We start from the raw sequence: 25,653 nt of genomic DNA, 5'->3' as shown, positions 1-25,653 counted from the left end.
TTTGTGTGATGCGTAAGTATATAAAAAAAGACCACACACACACACACACACACACACACACACACACACACACACACTATTACTCTTTGAATATACTTCAGAGACACACCAGTCCTGAATTTATTCATTTCAGTGCTGTTTCAGGTCACTGTACCAGCCTATGGACATGACCTTGCAGTGTCTTCAATGCAGCTTTGATTTGAATTGTATTTCTGATTCCTAGTGTTGGGAACGCACACATGGAGCTGTATATTTAGAAGCAATGTTCTGAAACCTGCTATTCCTGTTCCAATAGCCTACCCCAGTTGCTGGAATGGCAGACCAAATAGAAGAGAACAGGATCTGCAAAGGATTTGTTCCTGGCGCTGACCCACTCCTCAGCCTGAAGAGGAATGACAATATAATTCCATGCTATGACAGGCAACATGATACATTTAAAACGCTGAAGGGAGAAGATTTCAGGTAAGTCATCTAACTGCTGTACCACGCACTGACATGGCAAGATGATGTTACAGGTAGTTTACTGGCACGTGTACTTAGGATGTATGTACAGCAAAGGTAAAGATCCTGTAGCCCACCAGGTATTACTATGCTACAATTTCTGGCCATGGCCATGCTGCCAATAACATGTGAAGCCCCACAGGTTTCCCAGCCCTGTTGTGCAGGATTGCAGATCGAATCATAGAAAGGCATTAGCCATTGGAAATTACTGCAGAAATTCTGAACTGTCGTCCAGAGTTCTCTTTTTACCTTTGGACAGAGTAAGCTGGGGTAGCTAACCTGTTGCTCTCCAGATGTTGTTAAACTCCAACTCCTGCCACCCCAGCAAGCAGTGGTCAGCAGTGAAGGATGATGGGAGATGTAGTTCAGCAGCTGGAGGGCCAGAGGTCTCTCATCCCTGGAGCTGGTTATGCATTCTGAGACCTGAATAACCCAGATACTCCACCTTGCTAAAAACGTGTGTAAATTAAGTTAATATATTGGAAGAGTAGGAGAGTGAGCTTTAATCTGTTAGTGCAAGGCGTGACATTTCTCTTTCAGTAGGGTCAGACCATGATTTTATGCATATTTTGTACTGTGAATCTTTAAATAAAAACTTAGCACATAAATATGAAAGCACAGCAATGTAGCTACTCTTAAGCATAAATTTTCACCCCTTTTTAAAAGTCTCTTCTGTTTTGCAGATTGATTTGTCGTAAGCCTTCATTTCGGTACAGAGGGCCGCCTCTGCAGAAATTGGTCTTTAAGGAAGAAATCCAAATATCAGAGGATACACAGGCTGCAGGTAATGAGGGGAATTAAGCACTTATTACAGTGTTGTACACAAACCAGTGATCTTTTTCCTGTGTCTTGCTAAGGAGTTTAATAGGCTAAAGTAGTGATAGTCACTCTTTTTTTTCTGTGTGCAACGCTGAAGTTAATTTGAAGAAGAGCTAGGGTACAAAGATAGCTTTAAACTTTAGCACTTGGAAATATTGCTATGGGAATCAAAAGAATTGATCTGTCTGGTGAGACTGAAGTCAGTTGTTTGAAGCAAAGCATTACCTTTCAAAGTAATCTAGGGGGGAAAAGATTACTCATAATGAGGCAGTGCAAGTTCTTATTTTGCGTTTTCAGTTCCTCCAGAGCTTGGCTTACCACAGCAAAATTTATGCTGTAGCGTCGGAGGTCCGATCTGCTGTGCTAAGGTGTCCCTCTGCTTGTGAGAAGCACCCAAATGATGGGTGCAAACTATTCGTGGGCACTTCAACAGGCTACTCTGGCACAAGTGGCAGGGCCCTCTACTGAATCTTTAAGTGTAGGGAAATAGAGAGGCCCCTAGTTAGGGGTAGAAACCTCTTTTTGCTATTACAGCCTCATTTTCATTTATCTCTAGCTGGATAAAGGGCATTATAGCAAGTATTATGCAGCATAGGGTTTCTAAAACGAAATATAAGACTAGAAAGTAGGTTGATTGTGCACTTCTCTTTAAGCCATATGCCTGGATTTTGTCTTGGGATTTTCATGTGCATTCAGGTACATAAAATCAAAGAGGTTTTATTTTAGAAAAACAACACATCCGTTGAGGAAAATAATATGGTTTGTTAGCAAGTTGCCAGTCGCACATTCTGCCCCAAAGTTCACTTGCACTGCAGAGCATCTTGCTCCACAGCAGGTCGGTCACCATTTCCCAACTTTCAAAATGTTCTTTCCAGTGGATGGGAACAGATATATGCTCTCTTTTCCAGCACCTGCTTTGCCACTTTTTTAATGCTGTCATCCATGTTTTCAGGAGCATCTAGGAATAATGGAAACGGAAGTAACAATTCCTTTAGCGTCACATCTAAATGAGAGCAACAGACTTTTTAAGATCCAAGACACTAAACACAAGCTGTTGAGCTACTAGCAGCATCTGCCACATTATCACTAATTATAGGAACAAGCAAACCATGGGACTATCGAGGCTTGCCTTGGCATCTAGATTCTTAGCACAAACTGTGGCAGGAGTACTGACTGGGTTTCCTGTGCCTTTGCTAAAGCAAGTTTTTATTTGGTATCAAGGCAGGCAATATAAGATGTTAACATTTGACTCGAGTGCAACACTTACTTTTTTCTAATTCTGCCAGAGCATAATTATTCTGGAAGCCAGCTTCAGTGCAGAAAATGTTTGCAAGCAGCACCTAGGAAGTCAGTTAAATCATTAGCAAATTGGAAAACAGGCCTGTCTTTAAAATAGACCACTGGAATTCAACTCCATGTACTATCGTTTATTTCAGTATTATAAATTCATGGAAATAAAAACCACTGTTCTACATACTTACTCAGCAAAAGACTTTAAGTAGAAGTTAATAATCCTTTCTCCTCCCTCTGTTTTTTCACAGTAACGGCTGCCCCAGAGCTGAATGGCTGAAGTTTAACAAAAGGGACTTTTCTACCATTGGCACCAGAATAGCTGGAACCTGATCATGATTGCAGACTTTCTAAAGAACCTCCTTTAACATTTTACAGTTGTAGCATAAACAGCTTTATACTATACAAAACTTGTTCAATATCTGGCTGTTGTGAAATATGTTGCAATACACATGGCCCAGCAGTTTACAGCGTGTACCTAGGTACTTACATTATTGGCAGGGTGGTTCAGACTAGAAGGCTAACAACATTCTATCTCATGAGGGCCAGAGTGATGGCAGCTTCAACCAGCAGTATACTGCAAGTGAAACCACCTCAGAGCCTGGTGGCAGGAACAGGTGGCTCCAGCCTTGAGATTGGGTGGATGGGTGAAGGGTGCTTAAAATCAGACAGGAGTCAAGAGGGGAAATTGGCTGCCCTGAAAGGAAAGGACTGTGGCGCTGGAGAGGCTAGCAAGCGATGCAAAGCAGGGAGGTGGCATTCATCCTTCCCCCCTCTCCTAACGGTCTGTGTTGCACCCCCTCTGTTTCAACATTGCGATGTATCACCATGTTTGGCTGGTGATACATTGCAAAGTTGAAAAGCAGACATTGCTTAGCCCTAGCACCCAGAACACTTAGAAACAGGGCATGCTAGTAAAACCTGCCTTATCACCCTTTGACACAACACAGTGGATGTACCCAATATCTTTGAAAATGGACATTTCATCATGAATACATCTAATGGTTTCTAAAAAGTCAATGGCATCACCATGTATTTACTATGCCCCAATTTTCCCCCCCCCGGAACACAAGAATAGAAATAATCTGGTGAGGGTTTTCCAGGTTCCTTTTGACACAAAATACATTTTCATACATAAGAAACTATACAGTTGCAAGTTCAAATATCCCTTGTCAGAATCCAAAAGTATCATAATACTCTCAAAAGCAATTCTGTCCCCCCCCCCTTCTTGACCAGTCTGCTTAATACTGATTTTAATTCATGATTGCAACATTAATTAAAATTGCATAAAACCTCTAGGTACTCACCTCATGATCATGATTGCGCAAACCAATACTGATTGATCGGCTAGCTCTGGAAAGAACTGCTGTCATTGCGTAGAGATTGATGAGGATGTCTGCTACCCTTTTGAGAACCATCTGCTCATCCACAATAGTCTAATGCCAAACAAAAAACACACAAATAGTTTAGTGATTTATCCTGAACTGCCTGATCAATCTAAAACATGTTTCAACAGACGAAGACAGCTGCCCTTAGTTGGCAGCATTCACACATGTACTAAAACAGTTTTCCAAACTCTTGTGTGTCACGACTTACGCGAATGCTCCCCATGCTCCTCCCGGGTTTGGAAAGGGGTTAGTTTAACCTGGTTTGCTAGTAAAACTGAATTACTGTGTCACAAAATGATGCATATCTAAAAAGTGTGTCACCAACATGAAAAGTTTGGAAAGCTCTGTACTAAATCAAAGCATTTGACTGTGTCTTTTTATTTAGACAGTCTCAGAACCTGCAGAGTGTCTTTCAGGTTGCTGGGGGAAGAAAAGATACTCACAGTGCATTTCATCTGCTTCTACATGATCTTTAAATATTTATCTTCCCTGACAGCTCCTCAGTATACATCTTGAAGACAATTTCTAGGCTAGGAATGAGTTTGGTTTCAAACACTCACTTTGATTAGGCTCTAAGGAAGGAAGGGCAGAGAAGAAAGAAAGAAAACAACTTTGGTTTAATTATCCATTAGAAAGTTCTAGCTACCTTGCCAAATCTTCTCAACAAGCCTTCTACAGCGACACCAAAATAATATATATTTTGTTCAAGTTTCTTGGCACTTTCCTGCAAAGAAAAAATATATATTTAGGGCTCTACATGTTTAGACTTGTCAATTCTGCACAAACAATTCATTAATCTCTCCCTCTATGTATAAATAATATATGCACACACAGTCTTTAAATGTGTTGCAACCGTGGAGCCAGCTGGTAGTCCTTGAGGAACTGGGTTTCACTTTGGAGCTCCCAGTTGCCAAGTCCAACAAATGACTTTGTAATTTATCCCAGATTACATTATATACTAGAATTCACACAGTAGATGGGCAGTCAAGTTCAGTCCTAAATATTCAGATTCCACCTGATACAGGTTTAATGAATTAGCGCCATGACTGAACTAATTCAGGGAGACTGAACAAAACAAAAATGCCCACACTGTGCTTTATGGTGATTTTCTAAAAGAGAAAAAAGTAGAGAACACAAACAAAAATAGGCGTTAGATAATGAATTTGGCATTCTTTGGAAGGAAGACAAACGCAAAGTGTCAAAGCCTTTTCCAAGAGGCAGTTCTTCGTATTATTTAACTGGCACTGAAGATGCATGTACACACACTTGTACGTACAGGTTCAACAACTGGGAGAGTCGGCAAGGCAAGCATTTCACATGTGCATTATCAGCTTTAGAATTGCAGCCAGTTCAGCCCTAATTTCTGGAACCCTTGAGCCGTATCCAAGGGAAAGTCCATTTATACAACATTGGATACTTCCCCTTGTACCCTTTCCCAATCACAGCATTTGAAAGATCCAAATTGTTTTCCATACTAAGTCCCATGCCGTTACAGATTATAGTGTGCATAATAAGGATTAGTGCATACTGCGTCAGAAGCAAGCGTGACCGAGGCAACAGGGGCATTGCAAGGTACAGTTTGACAGAGCAACCTAAATGGCATTCCACTTGGGTTCTTACAGGGCTTGCTTCTCGTTTTCCTTAAACCATGAAATCCAAAAAGTTTTGTTTTGGTTTAGTGAATACTGATACTTTCAAAGTTTAAGCAGTTATTTGGGCTACATGAATAAAACTCAAAAAAGGACCGCAGTGTAAAATTTCTCCTTGTATAGGTGTAGGTATACAATCCCACACAAATGCAGTATTGTGAGCAATACAGTGCAGCTCACACTAGCATTTCTGAGAGCAGTTGTGTGTGATGAGTCATAACTCTCTGGTAGTCCACACGTTTTTCATGCAGAAGATTCCAGGATCAGCTTTCTGCACATGCATGTACAGCTGGTGAAGAGTGTTGTGTGAAACCCTAAAGAACCAGTCAACATACTCTGTACTGAGCTCAATGGATCAGTAGTCTGACATCGTACATCCTATGTTTCTACACGGAAAGCATTTGACACTGGACCAGGACCAAGAAGCCTAAAGAAGCCCCACTTTTATAATGCAACACAAGCAAATCTTCCAAGCATGGCTGAAAGTGTTACAGCATCTGCACTGAGTACTTACCTCTAGACTAGGATGCACCACTCCATCTTGACCAACTAATCCTAAGTCTACTGTTCGGCCCATGCTGTCACGGAACTTGTTCACAAACACGTTCAATGCCAGACCTACGTTTCCTTTCTTGATTTCCCTGTGAGATTAGATACATAGGCTGCCTTAGTACTAGGCCATTTATCCAATATCACTTCATTCCCCAACAAGTCAACTCCCCATCCGCCCCAGAGACAGTAGCTGAACGTCTAAATATTTTCCCCCTAAAAATTATGCTTTTTTTCTTTGTAATTTTCTGATGCTGTGTACTACAGGGAGTGGAAAGAGCTACATTAACAGCTACCAATGATGTGATTAGTGACTGCCGTCAAAGTATGACCAACAGCCTGAAAGACTGCAGAATAACTAACTTGCCTTGATTTTAAATGTAGCTTGCATACGCCCCCCCCCATTGAAATGAATGGAGTTCACAGAGCAGCAGTGATTAATTGACCAGTAGGTACAAACACCAATTCAGAAGTGTTTTTAATAAAGTTTAAGTAGGCATCTTCACCACATAGTAAATGAGAAATGAGAACATACTAAAATAACCTCAGTGTTTTGGTTTTTAAAAGCACAGTTAAGATCTACAGAATATACAGTGCTACCTCGGGTTACATATGCTTCAGGTTACAGACTCCGCCAACCCAGAAATACTACCTCGGGTTAAGAACTTTGCTTCAGGATGAGAACAGAAATCGTGCTCTGGCGGCGCGATGGCAGCAAGAGCCCCCATTAGCTAAAGTGGTGCTTCAGGTTAAGAACAGTTTCAGGTTAAGAACAGACCTCCGGAACGAATTAAGTACTTAACCCGAGGTACCACTGTATCAGCATTTTAAAGAAAGAAATGCCTTATTTCTGCTCATGTTGAAACTTTCAAGAAAATTTCATCTTGCTACCCCCTTTCTATGCTGTTCCCCTTTACAACTTTTCAATCTGTATTCAGTAATCGTTTATAAAAAATGGCTATTTCCAAAAAAGCACATACTTTATTTTCTCAGTTAAGATCTTGCCGGCATACTGCATGCCTGTCAAAGCAATATACATTCGCAGAACTTCATTTGTTCCCTGAAACAGAAAAAAAAGATTCTTTTAGGCTACTTAAACATGGATTTGCCAGACAGACACCTTTCTTTTTTTCTATATGCAAGTGTAAGTTTCCTATTAAAGCTTAAGGTGGAGGCATATTTATTTTATCTTCAAGAATGAAAATTCCATTGTCATTATAAAATTCTAGGAATATCTCTATAGCTGCACTATTAATTCACCGGAAAGCTTTAATAAAGTCATCATCCACCAGCCCCAAAATGTTAAGGACTACAGGAGGAACATAGGGCTGGAAAGGTTTGCACCTTGGACAACCAATAAAGGGCTCTACACCAATACCAATGTACACACATAGAGTACTTTCATGTGAAGAAGGTTCCTGAGTGAACCAAAATCTCTGCATGCTCTGGTATGTGTGTATGGCCACTTCTCACGCACACCAAATGCAGGAACAGCAGAGTGTGTATATGTTGGATACATCAGGAATAGGGCTAGCTTGCACAGCACTGCAAACTCCTCCCGCAACACACATTCTGTAAGCCTTTGCACCTCGTACGTAGTAACAGAAATAGCCTTAATAGCACCACACCAGGTCCTTGAGGTTTCCTAGCCACACTGACCAGTATTAAGCTGAGGTGGGGAAACACCTTTCAGCTCCTGAACATTAGCTAAATGCCATTTGATGTAATGGCCTTAGTAAAGTTTACAAACTAGTTACAACAAATGCCCAAAACTATTTAGCAAACAAGATGAAAACTGTAGTTTTGAAAACTTTCAAGAACAGGCTCCTCTCTCAGTAATGCGTATCATGAATTGCAATTTACATGCAGAAAAATGAACCTGAAGTGTTAGACCGCTCTCTTTGGAGGCTGAAAGAAAAATCCGACATCTGCACAGCTGAAAGCAAAGCACCTACATTTTAGAAGTCCTTGATTTTAAAAGATAAAAAAATGCTGATGGACTAAGACTAGTCGCTGCGCTTTTAAGCAGGTGCTGCTTAGCAATTAAAGCTTTCAGAATGAACAGATGGCTAAACAACAAGCTAATTAAAATCACTGCATACATTGACTGGGGATGCTAAATTAAATGCATGAATGTTGCATACTTCGTTTTAATTATAAACACCATTCTTTATGGATCACTCTTCGGCAGCAAGTGGAGCTTACTGGCATTCGGAACTAGATAAGTGAATGGCAAAAAATGACCTTTTAAAGTGGATCATCAACAAGAGGAGAATCTGCAGGCTCACCTTACTGCTGTAGCAGAGAGTGGAGAATGAGCCAAGGTGCTAGCCGTCTCCCAATCAGAATGTATTATCAACGTACTTTAGAGCATTCTTTCACCTTATTTAATGAAAAATATTTCTATGTAAACCAGTATAGTCTTATATCTAGGTCCACTACTGGAGGAAGGTTTTGAGTTGGGGGACACATGGTTTTGTCCTGGGCCTGATGCCCTTCAACATTTTTATCAATAACTTTGATAAAGGACTGGAAGGAATCAAATTTGCAGGTGACAAACTGGGAGAAAAACTGAAACACTTTAGAAGACAGGGATAAAATTCAAAACCATCATGATAGAAAGGATAACTAGGTCAAGACTAACAAAATGAAATCCAGTGGAGTCCCTCAAGGCTTGGTGTTGGGACCTGTGCTTTTCCACTTGTTCATAAACGATCAAGTGTTAGAGGTGAGCAGTGAGAGGGCCAAGCTTGCTGATGATACTCAACAATTTGGGGTGGTTAAAAAAAAAAAAAGGATCGTGAAGAGCTTCAAAAGATCCTCTCCAAACTGACTGAATAGGTGGTAAAACGGCAAATGCAATTCAATGTAAGCAAATGCAAAGTGATGAAAGTCAGGGCAAAAAATTATCAATTTCTTAATCTTAAAACACTCATGGGATCTGAATGAGCAGTGACCGCCCAGAAATGAGACCCTGGGGTCACAGTGGATAGCTCAATCAAGATATTGGCCCAGTGTGTACAGCAGCTGTGAAAAAGGCACCTTCCATTCCATAAAACTGTCGACATCATAATGCCATTATGCAAATCTATGGTGCAACTGCATTTAGAATACTTTGTACAATTCTAGTCACCTCACCTAAAAGGGATATTGCTTAGTTGAAAAAGGCAACCAAAATGATACAAGGGATGGAGCAATTTCCCTTTGAGGAAAGTCTGTAGCATATGGGAATTTTTTAGTTCAGATAACAGCTAAGAGGTAACATGATCAAAATTCATAAAATCATTCATGGCATGGAGAAAGTGGTGGATAGAGAAACGTTTTTGCCCCACAAGAGGCAGAAAAACAACAACTTCTGGCCATTGGGTGTGGCATAGTGCTCATCTTCCATGCCAGCGGTAGCCAACATGGTGCCCTCCATGTTGGGACTATAATTCCCATAATCCCTGACCACCGACCATGCTGCTTGGGGTTGACGTGAGCTGCAGTCACACAACAGTGGGAGGACTACTCCCTACTTTACGCTATTCTTCTGTTATCTACTTATCTAAATGAATCTGTAAAAAGCAAACACATTTTAAAGAGAAATTTCCCTTGGCAGGCTTACTTATATTTGTTCTGACAAGCAAGGCAGAATGTTTCCAAAGTGACCAGGTCAGCCTAGATGACTGGAGGGAAATGCACAGACACCAATTCAAAATGTGAGGCACATCAACGCCAAATAGCATGCTCCGACTGCTGTGCACAGCAAGCACTGGTTTAAGTCTCGCACATAAGCACACACACAATTGTTCCATTGCCACACTACGCATGGCCAGTGAGGTGGACCGGTCTCACACACACTACTTGCTAGGACAAGTCCCCTTATTTTTATTTTACATTTTTAAAAGCTGGATAATACTGCAGTTGCCATAGCAGCCATGAAGGTTCAGACTAAAAGCCCACCTAGTCCAGGAGCCTGTTCTCAGTGGCCAACCAGATGGCTACAGGAAGCCTCCAAGCAGGATTATTGCATGATCATGTAATGGGATTTCCTTTCTGTTGTGTGTTCATTATTTCTGGTATGTGTTGACAGTCCCCTTCATAGAGCAGCACCCCAATTCGTTTGTACTGCAGTATCAGTCCAGCATTTTTGCACTTTGCTACAGGACAAGTTCAACAAATGTATAAAATTTACCCAGCCGAGACTGACATTTCCAATGTAATGGACTACAGTCGTACCTTGGATCCCTTGGTACTTGGACGCTTTGGCTCCCAAACGGCACAAGCCCAGAAGTGAGTGTTCTTTGGAACCCGAACGGGGCTTCCGATTGGCTGCAGAAACTTCCTGCAGCCAATCAGAAGCCGCGCTTTGGTTTCCGAACGTTTTGGTAGTCGAACGGACTTCCGGAACGCATTCCGTTCGACTTCCAAGGTACAACTGTATTCTATTTATTGCAATCAGTATAAAAAATAATAATGCGCCATTAAACAGATTTTAAAAACAGTTACTTCTAACATTAATGCATATAGAATAGGAATATCCTCCTTTCCACATTTATCTAAAATATATCACTAGGCAGTCCACATATCATAAAGGTAGTGATGCAAAGAACTGTGACTATTTGAGGCAATGCTTCAAAGCCACTCAGATGGCCCTCAGAATGCCATCTACTTGTCCCTGGTTTTATATTAGTGGTTTGAGATTGCATGCAACATAGAAGAACTCATATTTACCTCGAAAATCAGAAGTATCCTGCTATCCCGGAGATAGCGTTCATACGGAAAATCTTTCATGTAGCCGAGGCCTCCAAGAATTTGTAAAGCTTCACTCACACAAACCCATGCGCCTTCCGAACTAAATACCTGCCAACAACCATTGAAATTATTAAATGATGTTATTTTATTTCTAAACTTGGCAATATAAAAAGCCAGTTCATTGGTCGACCTCAACAGCTGTCACACTGTAGCGTGACCAAGAAATGACGCCCAAGCTGGAGCTATGGAAAAGCGTTAGCGCCAATGTCATGTTCTCTGGAAGAAAATGTAAATACCTTATACCACCCAGTTTTGAGCCCATAAAAAGGGTAGGGACCTGCAGCAAAATGTTCAGGGTTCCAGCTAGCATGCCACGCCTTCTTTCCAGAACACTCAGTTGTATCACCTGCCACAACTGCTTTCTACCACCACCCTGCCCCAACACACACATAATGGTATTTCATGTCAAGAGAGCATGCTCAACCCTCAATGATCTTTTTTGGTTTCCCTCAAGTCTGCCTGTACCATCTGTGCATGGATGGTTCTGTTTTGCATACATAAGGAGCAGCACTTGGAAGTACCAAGTTTGCTATTAGCACATATAATACCTCTCTCTCATAAGGGACACTGAAATCAGCCCAGAGACTGAACATATGCACACAGAATTGCCTTCTTGATTGGTGGCTTTCTACTTCCATCAGTGCCTCTCCCCCTGAGACATTTGAAATTCCTCATCTCACACTTTTGCTTCAATGAGATCTGCCATTCAACGATATGCCATTCAAGAGTGATTTAATATAATTTGTATTGAACTGCCATGCAATTAACTAGATCAGGCTCACAATGAAGATGGAGAAAGGTTGCATATGAACATCCACCTGGCTTTCACAATCTGAGGATCTCAGTAACCTATTTTTCCTTGAACATTAATAAATGCTTATATCCCACCCTTCCTCCCAAAGGAGCCCTAATACCCATAGCTTTAATTCAGCATTCCAGTAAAGCTTACTTTCACGATGGCTGCTTCAACTGAGCAGTCTGGGACCCCTGGCCTGTCCATCATTCCTGCAGTGAGGTAGGCCATGCTTTCCATCACATATGCTTTCCGAGCCATCAGGGCAAATTTTTCCTGAAAGAAAGGGCAACAAAGACATGCTGTTCGTACTTACATATCACAGAGAAAGGGAAACTACAAATATGCAACAGTGCAATCAAGAAGGTTAATCACCATTTAGTCCCATTAAGTTTAATACATTTGGCAACTGGCACATTATTCTTTCTAAATTCATGACTCACCAAGTGCATAGGCTACATCATTTAAAATTGGCACCCCAGAAGGTGGAAAGCTTTCCATTCAGTTTTTTTTAAAAGATCAAACTTTCCCCATGAATTCCTCAAACCCTTAATGTGTTTCAGTTACCTGAATTAATCCGAATTCACTCAGCTTCTTATTAAACTGTTTCCTTGTACAAGCATACTCTGCTGTCATTTCTTAAAAAAAAAAGTGAGAGGAAGAGGCAGTTAATCAGGCGGCAAAATATTACGACTGCTTCTGAAAAATGTAACAGTTGCTGAAATATTTATCTTCAGAATGGGACAAGGCCCTTTACCATTATTTTAATTATTAAAATGGACAACTCCTACATCAGATAACGATAACAGCCATTCCATCTACCCTGGGCGGTGTTACACCATCATCAAGATATTTTGTAATCCTGTACTTGGTGTAGCAGCTCTTACTACCAGGCGAAAACATTTCCTTGGGTCGAGTAAAACACCATCAGCTCTGAAGGTGCAGTCAGTTTTGTCTTGTGCTACACTGTACACCAAATAAAGCAGACAGATTCAGCAGATTAAGTGGAGTTAGCATTTCTAATGCACTTCTAAGGGAAAGTAGGAATATTCAGAAGTAGGAAGTGCCATAGATTGGCTGGGTGCAGGAGTGGTGGGAGGCACCAGCTGGGGAGCCCCCAGGGGAAGAAGGCTCAGAGCCAGGGGACTGGTGGTGGGCCAATGATGAGTGGTCAGAGGGAGCAGACTGGGAGAAGGAGTGTTGGAAGCTGAAGATGTGTAGCGAGCAGGAAGAGGCTGTGGCAGAGAGAAGTCCAGAATCAGAGGCAGGACCAGAGGCTGGCCAAGAAGCAGAGTTGAGATAGGCTGCTGAAGAAGCCAGGGGGTCTCCCCATCTTGCTGCGACCAGCTCTCCCCGCCCCCAATCTTCCAGAACCCACCGAGGTATGAAGAGGGCAAAGCAAAGACAGACAAAGCAAAGCAGTCTCAGGTTGCTTAGGAAAGACTTGGAGGAGCAGGAGGAGACTTGGGGAGCTGTGGGAAGACGGGGATCTTCAGTCCTTGCAACTGCCTCACTGGGGCAAGATCTACCAGGAAGAGTTTCTGTGCTAAATAGGCCTGAATTAACTTCACTGACACTTTGTGAGTTATTCCTGACCTGTTCTGGACTCCTGCCTTGGCAGGAAGGGAGTATAATATATTCCTAAGTATTCACCTATGGGCAGTAAAGACCAATCAGATACAGATTCTATGGCAAGTGAATATGTGCTATACATATACTGGTGTTTGCCACCACAAGCACCACAAAATTCAAAGGAGAGATGTGTTTTTGTAACAAACAGTGGTACACACCAGGAAGCAGCCGCCAATTCATTTCCCCTGGTATGTGCCTATCACATGCTTACAAATTTTAATCAGTTTCATATTTTAGCGTTCACTTATGGAAACATCAACATATACACAACATAAGGTAAAGATAAAGGGAACCCTGACCATTAGGTCCAGTTGTGGCCGACTCTGGGGTTGTGGCGCTCATCTCACTTTATTGGCTGAGGGAGCCGGCATACAGCTTCCGGGTCATGTGGCCAGCATGACTAAGCCACTTCTGGCGAACCAGAACAGCGCATGGAAATGCCGTTTACCTTCCTGCCAGAGTGGTACCTATTTATCTACTTGCACTTTGATGTGCTTTTGAACTGCTAGGTTGGCAGGAGCAGGGACCGAGCAACGGGAGGTCACCCTGTCGTGGGGATTCGAACCGCCAACCTTCTGATCAGCAAGTCCTAGGTTCAGTGGTTTAACCCACAGCGCCACCCACATCATATACACAGCATAGTTGCTTGTAAATCAGATTGTAAATCTGACTAGTCCTTACTCCCCATAGGTAACATTTAGGAAGAGTGAACCTGATAGTCAATTGCAGCCCTCTATCCCTGCATTGCCAACCCAATCAATCAGGTTGTCTGCAAGCATTGTCCAAGGCAGCTCCAGTAGCACCTGGGGAGATGTACTAGAGCTGGCTTGGGCACAGCAATAACAAAAGGAAGAAAAGGGAGCCTTCTTAGGCTGCTAGTTGTTGCAGGGCGGGGGAGAGGAGGAGAAAGTCCTAGGGTGGAAATGGCCTTCCTTCTACCCTAATTTTTTCCCCTACTCGACTGCATTTTCTTTATAACAGGGTCCTTTCATGAATAAAAAGCAGGCAAGTCAAACTTTCTGCAGGCTAGTAAGGCCTGGAACGTTGTAACAAAGGTGACATAACCAAGCATAAATTTGCACGCTTTCATTTATTGCTTTTTTAGCAGCATACATAAGCTTTCCCCTCACAACACTGACTTTATCTTCAGCAACCCAGTGAGGTCAAAGGGGTCCCTAATGGGTTTCATGGCTGTGGGGAGATTTGAACTTGGGGTTGCACTAAAATCAGCATGTAGTATCTACTACTAAAAGAAAATACTGTGGATCAACAGGCTTTCATTGTATCTCAAGTCAACATTATAGAAACGATTTAGAAACTGAACCTAATGTTTATAAAAATGTAATGGCCATTTCAGAATCTAAGTATCTTTTTCAGGAGTAGAACTAATGCAGAAATTCACCCTGCCCAGCAACATAGCAAGTGTAGTCTTACCAATCAGTTTCTTCAGCATTCCAGCAGCTCCGCTGCCCATGCTAAATCTTCCGCTGTTGAGAATATTCATAGCAACCTACAGTGAAGATAAGTAACCCTTGTTCAGGGAAACTATAATTAAAATGTCTTTCCTCCACAAACGAAGTTTACCTTTACTCGAGACCCTGCCCACATCAATTCTGGCCTTTTAGCTGGATGTCTGCCCCTGCTATATAGAGCATATCATGGTATCTTAGAAGGACACCTCCCTGTGCAATCACTGCCCTAACCTTGGAGCATCTCCCTTCGTTTGGCATCGACTTAAAACAGGTAAAACACGAGAAATGATGAAATGCAAAGCTAATTTAGTCCTGATTCTTCCAAAAGAGGCTTAGGCTTTGGCAAGCCTGTGCCACAAAGCTGAAATAAGCTACTGGAAAGGTCTCTCTTCGTAGCTTTACAACTTCAACCTGAGGCATGGATAAACACCATTCCTTATTAACAGTCTATGACTAACTGAATAAACAAACCCTCTTGTCAAACTAACATGGGGCATTAAAGGACACTGTGGGGTTTTCTGGATCTGTAAACTTTATCTACAATAAATAACCCTAATAACAGTGTACATTAGAATTTCTCCAAAAACAATGGAGAGTAAAGAGCTGTTGAATTATAGCCTGACAACACCTCCAACTGGCTTCAGTTCCTTGATCCACTGGTGTTCCAGCAGAAATTAATTAGGTCAGAAGTCAATACCAGTACTGTGAATTATTATTTATTGCTTCGGTTATATTTCCCCCTTTTTGTGATAACTCTGTACTCCTACCTGTTGTTATTATTGCTGATATTTTCTCTCTCTTTTTATAACCAATTCATTTGTAACTGAAAATCAATAAAATACATTTTAAAAAAATGATACAGAAGATGAATTTTATGGCAGGGAAAATAGTAATTCCCTGCATCTTACCTTAAATCCCCCTCCAACTTCTCCAATGACATTCTCTATAGGAATTTTTGTATTTTCAAAATGGACTTCACACGCTGAAAGACAGAGCATTAAACTACTATTGCACTATTTTAGAAGTCTAGGGTTTCCTCCCCTCTAGCCAATTCCATGGCCAACTGTTCTGGAACAATCATTTAGCATGTCAAGACATTTTGCCTCTTTGTTGTTATCAGTGATGTTGGTTTTCTGAAAAATTCTGAATGGGAAAATTTCTTGAGGGGAGAATCCTATTCTAATTAGACTACAGGGAAATTTGCAAAGGAAAATTATCAGTTTGCATCAGAAAAAAATTCTGCTGCACACCACCAGTTGTAACACATGTTTACACACCCTATGTAAAGGTAATCTAAGTAACCCATCCTGTGGATGTCTCCTGATTTCATTTTTCAGCTCAAGACTGCCCTAGGCATTTTGGGACAGTCTGTCCCTGATTTCCAAATGCCTCTTGGGGTCTGGTGCTACTACCCACATGGAGGAGCCTGATCATTTGAGGATTTCTAACTTCTTGGAACCCATGTCATCTTTGATATACAGAGTGGCATCAACATAAGATCCACACCCACAAATACTTAATGATCAGTAAACATACATATTATCTGGTCAACAACTAAAATGTAGCTTATCCCAGATACTTAAGAAAATGCAGATGGCACAAAAATCTGGATTCCTCTTGATCCAAGAGGAATATGAATCCTACATCTTTCCAAACCAACATTTACTAGTTCTTACTGTTAGATCCTCGAATGCCTAGTTTATCCTCTGGCTTTCCATGAGTGACTCCACCGAAAGCTCTTTCTACAATGAAGGCAGTGATTTTGTCTTTTACTGCACCATCTTTGTCAACGATCTCAGTCCTTGCGAACACAGTAAAGATATCTGCAATACCACCATTTGATATCCATATCTGCAATTGAAAAAAGAAATGAGTATTGTTTGCTCTGCTTTGAATGAAATGATACTGATTTCATAAAATATAATCGGCTGACACAGCCACCCTTTTCTTGACAAATATTACTGTCCATTTTAAGATATATCCTTTGATTTTGGATCTGTCCACTTGGGAATTGTCAGCTAAGGTTCAACACAGAGCTGGAAAAAAAAGACTTCCGGTTAACTTAAGGTTCAAGGCAATCCAATTATTATCACAACTAGGCCAGTTTTCATTGCCTATGAATCTTGTTCATCTAACTTTCACTTTGCACACAAGTAAATAAGGCAGGGAAACCAAGAAGATAGTTGGCAAAGCCGATACACAGAAAACATAATAGCAGTAATTTCTTTGGATGAATACCTTTGAACCATTTAATATGAAACTTTTCCCATCTTCGCTCAAAGTAGCTCTGCTCTGGATGGATGCAGCATCACTACCACTGAAATATAAACAGATGAAATGGGAATTTAGCAGGTGCACTGAGCAAGACTCTGTAGTCCTTACACCTGAAAGATAGAAATATTCCCATCATTCTGACTTCCTAAACACAGTTAAATTGCCTCTGGAAACAACAGCTGCACAGGGCAACAGTTGGGTATCATTTGATGTCAAGCTCCACAAATGTAATTAAGTTAAGCAAGCTGGTATATGACAGTACAAAGCGAAAACAGATCTTGTTTCAAGTAACACTTAGCATTTATATACTGCTTCAAACCTTTCACAACTTCACACCCACTTTTTTGCTGTAATCCTTACAAGAATCCTGTAAAGCAAGTCAGTGTTAATCCCATAATGAAGATCATGAGCCAAGAATGGCTTGACAGCCATCATGTAAATTCATGGCAGAAGGAGAGAGAAATTCTAAACCAGAGTTTGCCAATTCCTAATTCAATTTCTCAGTGGCTTCACGGCACCATCTCTTAAAGTACTTTCATTTTTAAAAAGGCAAAAATACTACCTTCCAGGTTCAGTCAGACAAAATGCTGCAATGTGCTCCCCAGAAGCCAGTTTAGGCAGATACTTTTTCTTCTGTTCTTCAGTGCCTGCAATTAGGATTCCCTGTCATAAGAAGAAGAGGAGCTTGGATTTGATATCCCCCTTTATCACTACCCTAAGGAGTCTCAAAGTGGCTAACAATCTCCTTTCCCTTCCTCCCCCACAACAAACACTCTGTGAGGGGAGTGGGGCTGAGAGACTTCAGAGAAGTGTGACTGGCCCAAGGTCACCCAGCAGCTGCATGTGGAGGAGTGGGGAATCGAACCTGGTTCACCAGATTATGAGTCATAGAATCATAGAATCATAGAATCATAGAGTTGGAAGAGACCACAAGGGCCATCGAGTCCAACCCCCTGCCAAGCAGGAAACACCATCAGAGCACTCCTGACATATGGTTGTCAAGCCTCTGCTTAAAGACCTCCAAAGAAGGAGACTCCACCACACTCCTTGGCAGCAAGTTCCACAGTCAACTGCTCTTAGCCACTACACCATGCTGGCTCTCACACTGGCTCTACACACACACACACACACACACACACACACACACACTGCTAATTAATTCTTGAAACCAAGCTGCTTATTTGTTTAAAACAGGGGTGTATGAACTTTTTGGCCCTGAAGGCCACATCTGATGGTGGGCTGCACACTATCCCTCCTTGCCCCACTAGAGACAGAAGTGGGGAGGTGCACAATGGGATCTTTGCAATCCCATCACACATTTCCCCATTGATTGGTGCTCGAAAATCAGACTCCCCCTCAGCTTTTTGGTGGGCTGCAGCAAATGCAACTTATATGGGGAGGAAGATACATGAGGAGGACTAGCCACCAGAATTGTTAGCATGGGACTAGTTTTGGTAAGAGGGGGATGGGCCATCCATGGCTGGCCACAAAGAAGGTCATAGATGTTTTAGACCACTATTTAGCCAGACTTATTTATCACAACCAAATTCACACTAACAGAAACTTGAATTTCCGAAATAGCCAGAACAGTTAATCCATTTTTCAGAGATCTCATCTTAAATGTATTCCAACAGAACTAAGCCTATCTATTTGCTTTTGTTATAGTTCCACAACTTTCAACTCCAGCATGTATTTACACAAACTCCTCTGAATGGTTCTAAAATTGAACTAACAATCCTGTTCTTTATTACTCATCCTTCAAAAATGTTTTGCTTTAAAGGTATCTTAGCCATAAATCTTATTTTGTACTTCTTCATCGTCTCCCTGCCGTGACAGGAGAGACATTATTTGTACATGCTGGGGAGAAATGCCCAATTAGCAATGAAATGTCAAAACTGCAGTGCCTTAGGATCAAAATACAATAATAAAGGCAATGTTACCTTCAGTCCTATAGCTTGGTGAGCTGCCAAGGTTACTGCAATAGCTCCATCCTGAGAAGTAATTTCTCCTAAACGAGCATACATTGTATTCGAAAGACCAAGGCCACCTATAGAAAAATATTATTAGTCAAACCAAACAGTATTTTACTTAAACACTTTTCTTGTAAGAAATAGTCCATCTAGATCAGTACTGTCCTCACTGACTGGCAGTGACCCTCCAGGGTTTCAGGCAGGCGTTTCTACTGGAGATGCTGGAGAATGAACCTAGATTCTTCTGCATGCAAAGCACCTGCTCTACCACTGAACTACAGCCCTTTCTCAAAAGCTCCCTGAAATTCTTGATATCTATTATTTTAAGTATTAGAATTTTAGGGGAAAAGATTTGGGGAAAAGCTCTGGGAAGGGCTGGTTGGAAAAGCCAACTTTCCTATATAAAAAGCACTTTTCTGACTGTTATGAGTTTGTTGTGTTAAGCTGTGTGCCAGACTTCCCTAATCCCTGGACCCAGCAACTGTTAAAAGCAATTCAAGGCTTCTAATTTCAGGAAGTAGCCAAACAAGGTTCCTGGTGATGTCATGAGGGATTAAGGGCCTTTGTGCAAGATGGCAAATGGGTGGAGCTTCCTCCCTCAAAAACAACAACAGCAGCAGCAACAACAACAACTCAGGGCTGAAAACGGAGTGGGTAGTGATGTGAATCAAAGTGGCAAGGAGAGAGAGACAGACATGCTGGATCTCTGCTTGAATCTAAGGCTGTGGCTATGGGAGAAAGAAGACCCTTTTGGGGTGTTAATGCTGTGAACCCCTTCATTGCAGGCTCAGGTTGTATATCTGTGTAAATAAACCATGTATCATAAAAACACTACAGTCTCCGCTGTGACTCATTTCCAAAAGGAAACACGGACCCCTGGAATCTCACACCGCTCGGCGATTGGGGTGACATGCAACAATATCAAACTTGTTGCCAACATGGGCTACCAGTCAGCATCAGGGTAGCCTTCAGCAACTGATGATTGTTCATAAAAGCACAACACTGAAATAGCAAGGTGTATACAGCTTTAACTTACACTGCCAGGTGTACACAGGTATAACAGCTTTGGCTGCTTTGAACTAGAAAACTGGGTGTTTATAAATATAAAGGAAAAGCCAAGGGACTGATCCCTGGTTAGAGTTTCCTATAGCATTTATTTATCAAATGTACTGAATCACATTTCTTGCAAAGGTCACAACAGAGAAACACCATGGTCAGCTTTTGTCAAAATGTTGCTCTGTTGTGTTTTGTTAAAGTACTTATAAGACTCGCTCTCATTCAGTAGCAGCAGTGCAGGTCAACTGTGTTTATGACTATGCATTTCATGAATCTTCTGAGGGGACGCCAGCCCCACATCCTGCAATCAGCTGCTTAAGTTATCAGCTCATAAGACTAGGCTGATGTTATCAGCCACTGCTTCATTACGCAAGAAGAAAGAGCAAATAGAAGAGCCTATGATGATTAACTAACTAGAGGCAAAAAAACAACACTGTTTTCTTCAAATGAAAATACTTTACTTCACAGTAATAGCATTCAGAGATTTGCAACACATAGGATTCATGATTTGTTTTAAAAAACTAAATCTTAAAAAACAAGGTTGGTAATGCAATACCTTTGCTAGAACATGCTTATACTGTATGTCTGAGTGTGCAAGGAAATCATGCCATCACAGAAATTAGTTAGGGTTGGCTTTATTATGAATTTATAATGCTTCAAGAAGGAAGAGAAAAGATACCAGGAGGGACTGCCCTGCTTTAAAGTGCAGAGGATGAGTGTGTGTCTTATAATGTATCAAGTCCAGTAACACTAATAAAGCAAGCAGAAGAAAATTTTCAAGGGTTCTCTCATATTAAAAGAACAAGGAGCAAAGTCTCAATTTTCTGTACATTTTTTCTCACCATATTCCTCCGGAATCTGCATGCCAAAGAGCCCCAGGTTCTTCAGTTCATTAAGCGTTTCTTGTGGAATTTTAGCATCTTGGTCAATTTTCTTAGAATCCACTGAAATACAGTGATTTTATATAACGGATTACAGAACGTTCAGGTGTGGCCAGCTCATTTAGTGAAAGCTTATTTATGGAGTTAGATCTGTGTGAATACCAACAACCACAAACGAGACGTTTAAGGCATACTGTCTATTATTTTTTTCTTGCAAGAACTTAAGCTTCCCACAGGTCAGTTTTTTCTGCTCTTCCACTGAGAGAGAGGGGCTAGCTACATATCCAACAACAAAGCTGAGAGATCACTTTTGCCAGACCACCCAATTTGAGCAGGTTTTTCAAATTATTTTCACAACCAGCTGCATCACATCAAGATAATGCGGTGCATAATCTCCCTCCATTACAGCCAGAGAATTCTCAACAACATAGCAGTGGACAAAAAAAATATTTTAAAATAAGATACTTGGTAGCTGTTTAAATCAGTAGTACAATATCTCTGTTTCAAAATACATGCTGATTTCCTCGTATGTGGAAAGTATATATAGGTAAGCAACACTATGTATTTCTCAGTGTTTTTTGTTAGCACTATAAGAAAAACCTCACAGAAGGTTTGTTATAAAAAACCTTAACAGATAAAGACTTAATGAAACGGGGAGGAGTTTACCGTCTTCATTGAAGAATTTTTCTACCGGCCCCACAAATTGGTTGATTTCTTCCAATTCTTCATTGCTAATCTCAGGAAATGGGAAAACGTCTTCCTAGAATAACAGATTTTGACAGGATTTTTCTTTTTATATTAAAACAAGTTAAAAAGAGAGAAGCCTCAAAAACTGGACTTAACATTGCTCCTTATGGGGACAGATGGCAGTTAACCTTTGCAGACATTACACATACATTTTAATTAGGAGAATGGTCGCTTATAGGCCTTTGTGTCAACAATTCAGAAGTGCATTTGAGTTTTCTTCAGTTTCTCCTGTGATGCTCAACCCCCAGAACTATGACAGGACAGTAAACACCAGCACTCAAACGCAATTTTGGAATTCGCCTCCACAGCATCTTAAAAAGTGGTTGTGTGCATTATCCCCTCCTCACAAGTTTCCATATGAACTGTTCTTGTGTCTTCCAAATTTGGGCAAATTGAAGTGTTTGAGGGTTCTGTGCAGGCAGCTGCAAAGGCAGAGGAAATCCTGCCTCCCTTTTCCCCATGCTGGAACAAGGACCTTAGCTGTAGTATGAATACAAACACTTTTTTGGAATCCAGAAAGACCTGTTCTCTTCCCAGCTGGAAAACTGCAGAGCAAGGTGAAGACAACACTCTAATGGCGTCACAATTCTCCATTAAGCTTTTAAACATACCTTTACTGCAATGCTAAACAGGTTTGTTTTGGAAGTCCACAGAGTCAATGGATATTGCTTAAAGGTATGTTCAGGATGACAGCTGTGGTTGCCAAAAATATAGAAACCATAAACACTGCTAAGAAAAGGCACTCTGAATTTGCTCTTTACATCCAGAAAAAATATCCAAATCATTACTTAGCATTGATACCGCAGAATATGCTCTATACATTTTTGATTTGCAGTGTAATGTATACACTTTCAGTTATGAGGCTCCAAGATATAGTAGTAATTATGGCTAACTAATTATATGAAATGTATCTTCCAAATCCCAAGGATGTTCTAGGAGCTCTGAGATTTTTATTTAGCTTCACGTAGTTGGGTTTGCTGGTTGAAGTGAAATGAATTTGATAAGAAGTTCTTTAGGCTGATCCCACCAACTGTGGATTCCAGAAGTTTTTCTCCCCACTTCAGGCAGCTCCAAAAAGAAGCTGCTGGTTCCATACACTAGCTGCCTAAAACCTCAAAAAGAGTATTGTCTCGCATGATAAAATACTGTAGTGCAATTAAAGGGGAGTGGGAGAGAAATACTTATCCACAACTTTAAGAAGATATGGTGCAGATTGGGTGCTACAAATCATATGGGTAGAAAATGCATTTTCTGTTCAGACTTTTTTTTATATATAAAAAAAAGCTTAACAGAGCATAACTTACCCAAAACCTTCCCACCAAGCATACACAAAAAACCCCAGCTCTCCTTTCAAACATGAGGACGCTGTCAATGATCGCTTACAGCCCCGCTTAAGAATAATCAGGTTTATTGGGGGTGGGGGAAGCATCAACAAACGGAGAAAGCGCAAAGCCTTAATGGAAAGGGAACTTCCCGTCAAACTTTCCCAACCTTTGAAGTAGCAAGTTTTCGTACTGAAATACATGCACTGCTGAAGTCCAGGCTGCGATTTCCAGAGGGTGCAGTGCGTGTGGGGCGGCGGGGAAAGTGTGCATTTTCCAAGAGATTCGTGGAAAAGCAGCAGCAGCAGTTCTTGGCAGCCTCAGAGAGGGCGGCCGGGGTGGAAAGATGCCAGGCGCCCACTGGCTTTTGGGGAGAGGGTGCCTGGGGTGGGAGGCTCCCGAGTCTGTGGGAAAACACGCAGGAGCCTCGGGGGCGCTGCGGGCTGCGGCAGCTACGGGACTCACCTTTCGCAGCGTCCCCAGGAAAAGCTCTTTGGCGAAGGCAGGCCGAGGGAGGCCGGTACGGAGCTGCCGGACCCCGGCGGGGAGAGCGGCGCGAGCCGCACGGAAAAGGACACCCAGCCCGCTCATGTCTCTCCGCGGCCACTGCCTCGTCGCGCGCCGATGACGCAATTGCCAGATCAACCGGCTCGTTTCTCAAGCGGCCCCGCCCCGCCGACCAACTTTTTTTTGTCGCGTAGTTTCTCCATAGACATCTGATTAGACTCATACGCAGGGCACACCTTGCGGGTTAACTTTTTTTTTTTCTTCGTTGAAGGAAGAAATGGAAACAGCGAAAAAGCCCATAGCCCACAAGAAAAGGTGGGCAAATCCAGGATTTTAAGAGTAGTCCATCGCAAACAAAAGACAGGAGCGCCACTTCTTACTATGCTATATGGTGTGGAAAATGTTTGCTACTTTTTTTGGGGGGGGGGAATAAAAATAAAAAGCAACAAATGTTTTCCATGCCAAATAACATATATGTTTTTAAATGTTTAAAAAACTTTGAAACGCACTGCGCGTTTGAAAACCAGTCAGTGCTTGCACGGGGAACCTGGGACTCAGAGCCACATTCCTACAATAAGAAGGGACTCACATTGGAAGATTGTCCTAAACCCACGACACGTTTTCTCTCTCTGCCACTATCCCTCCAACCAGCAACGTGGGAAGGCGGGGAGTGGGTACAAATGGACTATATTTACATTGGCAGAGCGCATTTTCGAAAAACAAACCTGAATTTTCGCACGTGACCATGTTGCTGCCTTTTGGGTTTGGGTGGGCACGTTGCTTCCCGAACTAAAATCCTGGATTTCTTCCTTATTTCCAAGGAGCAGCCACTTCTGCATCCATGGACACGCGTCTGGCGCTTGTAAGCGCTGTTGCCTGCAATGCGGCTTTGTGCAAAAGGAAGGGTGCACCGGATCGATCGATGCCTTCATGATTTCCTGAACTTTAGTAACAAGCAACTAATCAAGACTTAATCAGTTGTTGTTGGCCAAACTACAGTATACGACTCTCAATAACTTAATATTTTTCCACATGAGATAAAAGAAAATGGAAGAGTTCTTTTCTGGTCTTCCAGTGCAGAGTACAGAAGTGCAAGAATGTAAAAGTATTAATGTAAATTTCCATTGCCCCCCCCCCCGTATTCCATGTGTGTATGTTCAATGAAATGGGTTCATATGTTGGATTTTGAATAGTTGTGATGGAGCCAGAGCCGTAGCTAGGTGATCTTGCACCCCTGGCAGAACCGTCCAGATTGCACCCCCTAGGGAATGTGGCACAGAAAAAAACAGAAAAACAGGGCCTCCGCATATCATATAAAAACCCTCTATTTAAAACCTTTTCTTGTGAGGCAATAATTGATATTTTTATTTATGGAAATATTTTTAGCAGATTTTGCGCCCCCTCCTTGCCTGTGCGGGCCTTGCTCACCACCCCCTAGCTATGGCCCTGGATAGAGCACATTCTTCTCTATTATTTTTAAAGTTGTTCCAGAGAGCCATGAGTTGCTGGTGACGTGTGCTATCTCTTCCAACCTATTGACTAAGTTTTGATTCAACTTTTTCACAGCTGCTGCACACTGGGTTGACATATTCATGGAGCTATTCATGATCTCTCATTCCTGGTCACACTCCCTGCTAGTCTAGACCCCATGAACATACAGTATATGTGAAATTAATATATTTTGTCCCAACAAGCATCACTTCACACTTGTTTACACTGAACAGGCATTTGCCATTTTGCTACCCATTAATTAATCGTTTCAAGAGGTCCTTTCAGAGTTCTTCACAATTTCAGGGGCCCCATACTGATCCCGCACCTCTCCATTCTGAGAACTGTCCCATTTATTCCTACTCTCTGCCCCCCGTTACACGGCTCTCAAAGTGATCCATTCACAGTGGGGCCAGGCGTTAAACGGATGTGTTATCGCCCCAACTCTATTATCTTCATCGCCATGATCCGACACACTGCCGAAGGGAAACTCTCCACCGGGGTAGAAATCATATATC

General features: G+C 41.8%; 2 protein-coding genes and 1 long non-coding RNA gene across 12 annotated transcripts in view; 2 read left to right on the top strand and 1 right to left on the bottom strand.

Moving 5' to 3' along the window:
• CFAP92 (cilia and flagella associated protein 92 (putative)) overlaps positions 1-3,656 on the top strand; it is a 66,423-nt gene extending 62,767 nt beyond the window's left edge. For 6 of the 9 annotated variants that reach the window (XM_083602907.1, XM_083602909.1, XM_083602906.1 and 3 more), the window contains 3 exons: positions 296-462; positions 1,185-1,285; positions 2,862-3,656. In XM_083602907.1, the coding sequence (XP_083459033.1) occupies positions 296-462; positions 1,185-1,285; positions 2,862-2,890 (297 nt within the window). In that variant the 3' untranslated portion in view covers positions 2,891-3,656. Of the gene's footprint in view, positions 1-223; positions 463-1,184; positions 1,286-2,861 lie in introns of all 9 variants that reach the window. The other 3 variants (XR_014545343.1, XR_014545344.1, XR_014545345.1) reach the window with 2 other exon arrangements.
• Positions 2,022-23,769, bottom strand: ACAD9 (acyl-CoA dehydrogenase family member 9). Of its 2 annotated transcripts, XM_083603059.1 has the most exons (19): positions 23,606-23,769; positions 22,430-22,511; positions 21,738-21,831; positions 21,033-21,134; positions 19,105-19,211; positions 17,727-17,827; positions 17,129-17,207; positions 16,567-16,741; positions 15,799-15,872; positions 14,853-14,928; positions 12,354-12,424; positions 11,943-12,062; positions 10,913-11,041; positions 7,177-7,256; positions 6,162-6,288; positions 4,645-4,722; positions 3,918-4,046; positions 2,588-2,660; positions 2,022-2,278 (listed from the first exon to the last, which is right to left on the bottom strand). In XM_083603059.1, the coding sequence occupies exons 4-19, from the start codon at positions 21,052-21,054 to the stop codon at positions 2,178-2,180; spliced, it is 1,542 nt and encodes a 513-aa protein (XP_083459185.1). In that variant the 5' UTR covers positions 21,055-21,134; positions 21,738-21,831; positions 22,430-22,511; positions 23,606-23,769; the 3' UTR covers positions 2,022-2,177. The 2 variants fall into 2 exon arrangements, with proteins under 2 accessions (XP_083459185.1, XP_083459184.1); XM_083603058.1 differs by lacking the exon at positions 22,430-22,511 and having other exon boundaries at positions 23,606-23,765.
• On the top strand, positions 4,729-5,742 carry LOC310757706. Its single transcript, XR_014545434.1, has 2 exons — positions 4,729-5,022; positions 5,063-5,742. It is a non-coding gene; the product is annotated as an uncharacterized lncRNA (long non-coding RNA).
• Positions 23,770-25,653: the final 1,884 nt, after the last annotated feature.

The sequence above is a fragment of the Podarcis filfolensis genome (genome assembly GCF_964270895.1).
Source record: "Podarcis filfolensis genome assembly, chromosome: 2".
Classification (NCBI taxonomy): domain Eukaryota; kingdom Metazoa; phylum Chordata; class Lepidosauria; order Squamata; family Lacertidae; genus Podarcis; species Podarcis filfolensis.
The sequence above is the reverse complement of the archived record's forward strand: the minus strand, read 5'-3'. Positions and strand labels throughout refer to the sequence as shown.

Bases quoted from the DNA above. Each gene is read 5' to 3' on its own strand.
- ACAD9 (XM_083603058.1), bottom strand. From the start codon at position 23,731: ATGAGCGGGCTGGGTGTCCTTTTCCGTGCGGCTCGCGCCGCTCTCCCC. The intron at 17,828-19,104 runs GTAACATTGCCT...TTCTTATGACAG, and splicing joins ACCAAGCTATAGGACTGAAG to GGAATCCTAATTGCAGGCAC. The intron at 17,208-17,726 runs GTAGTATTTTTG...TTTATATTTCAG, and splicing joins TGTCTGACTGAACCTGGAAG to TGGTAGTGATGCTGCATCCA.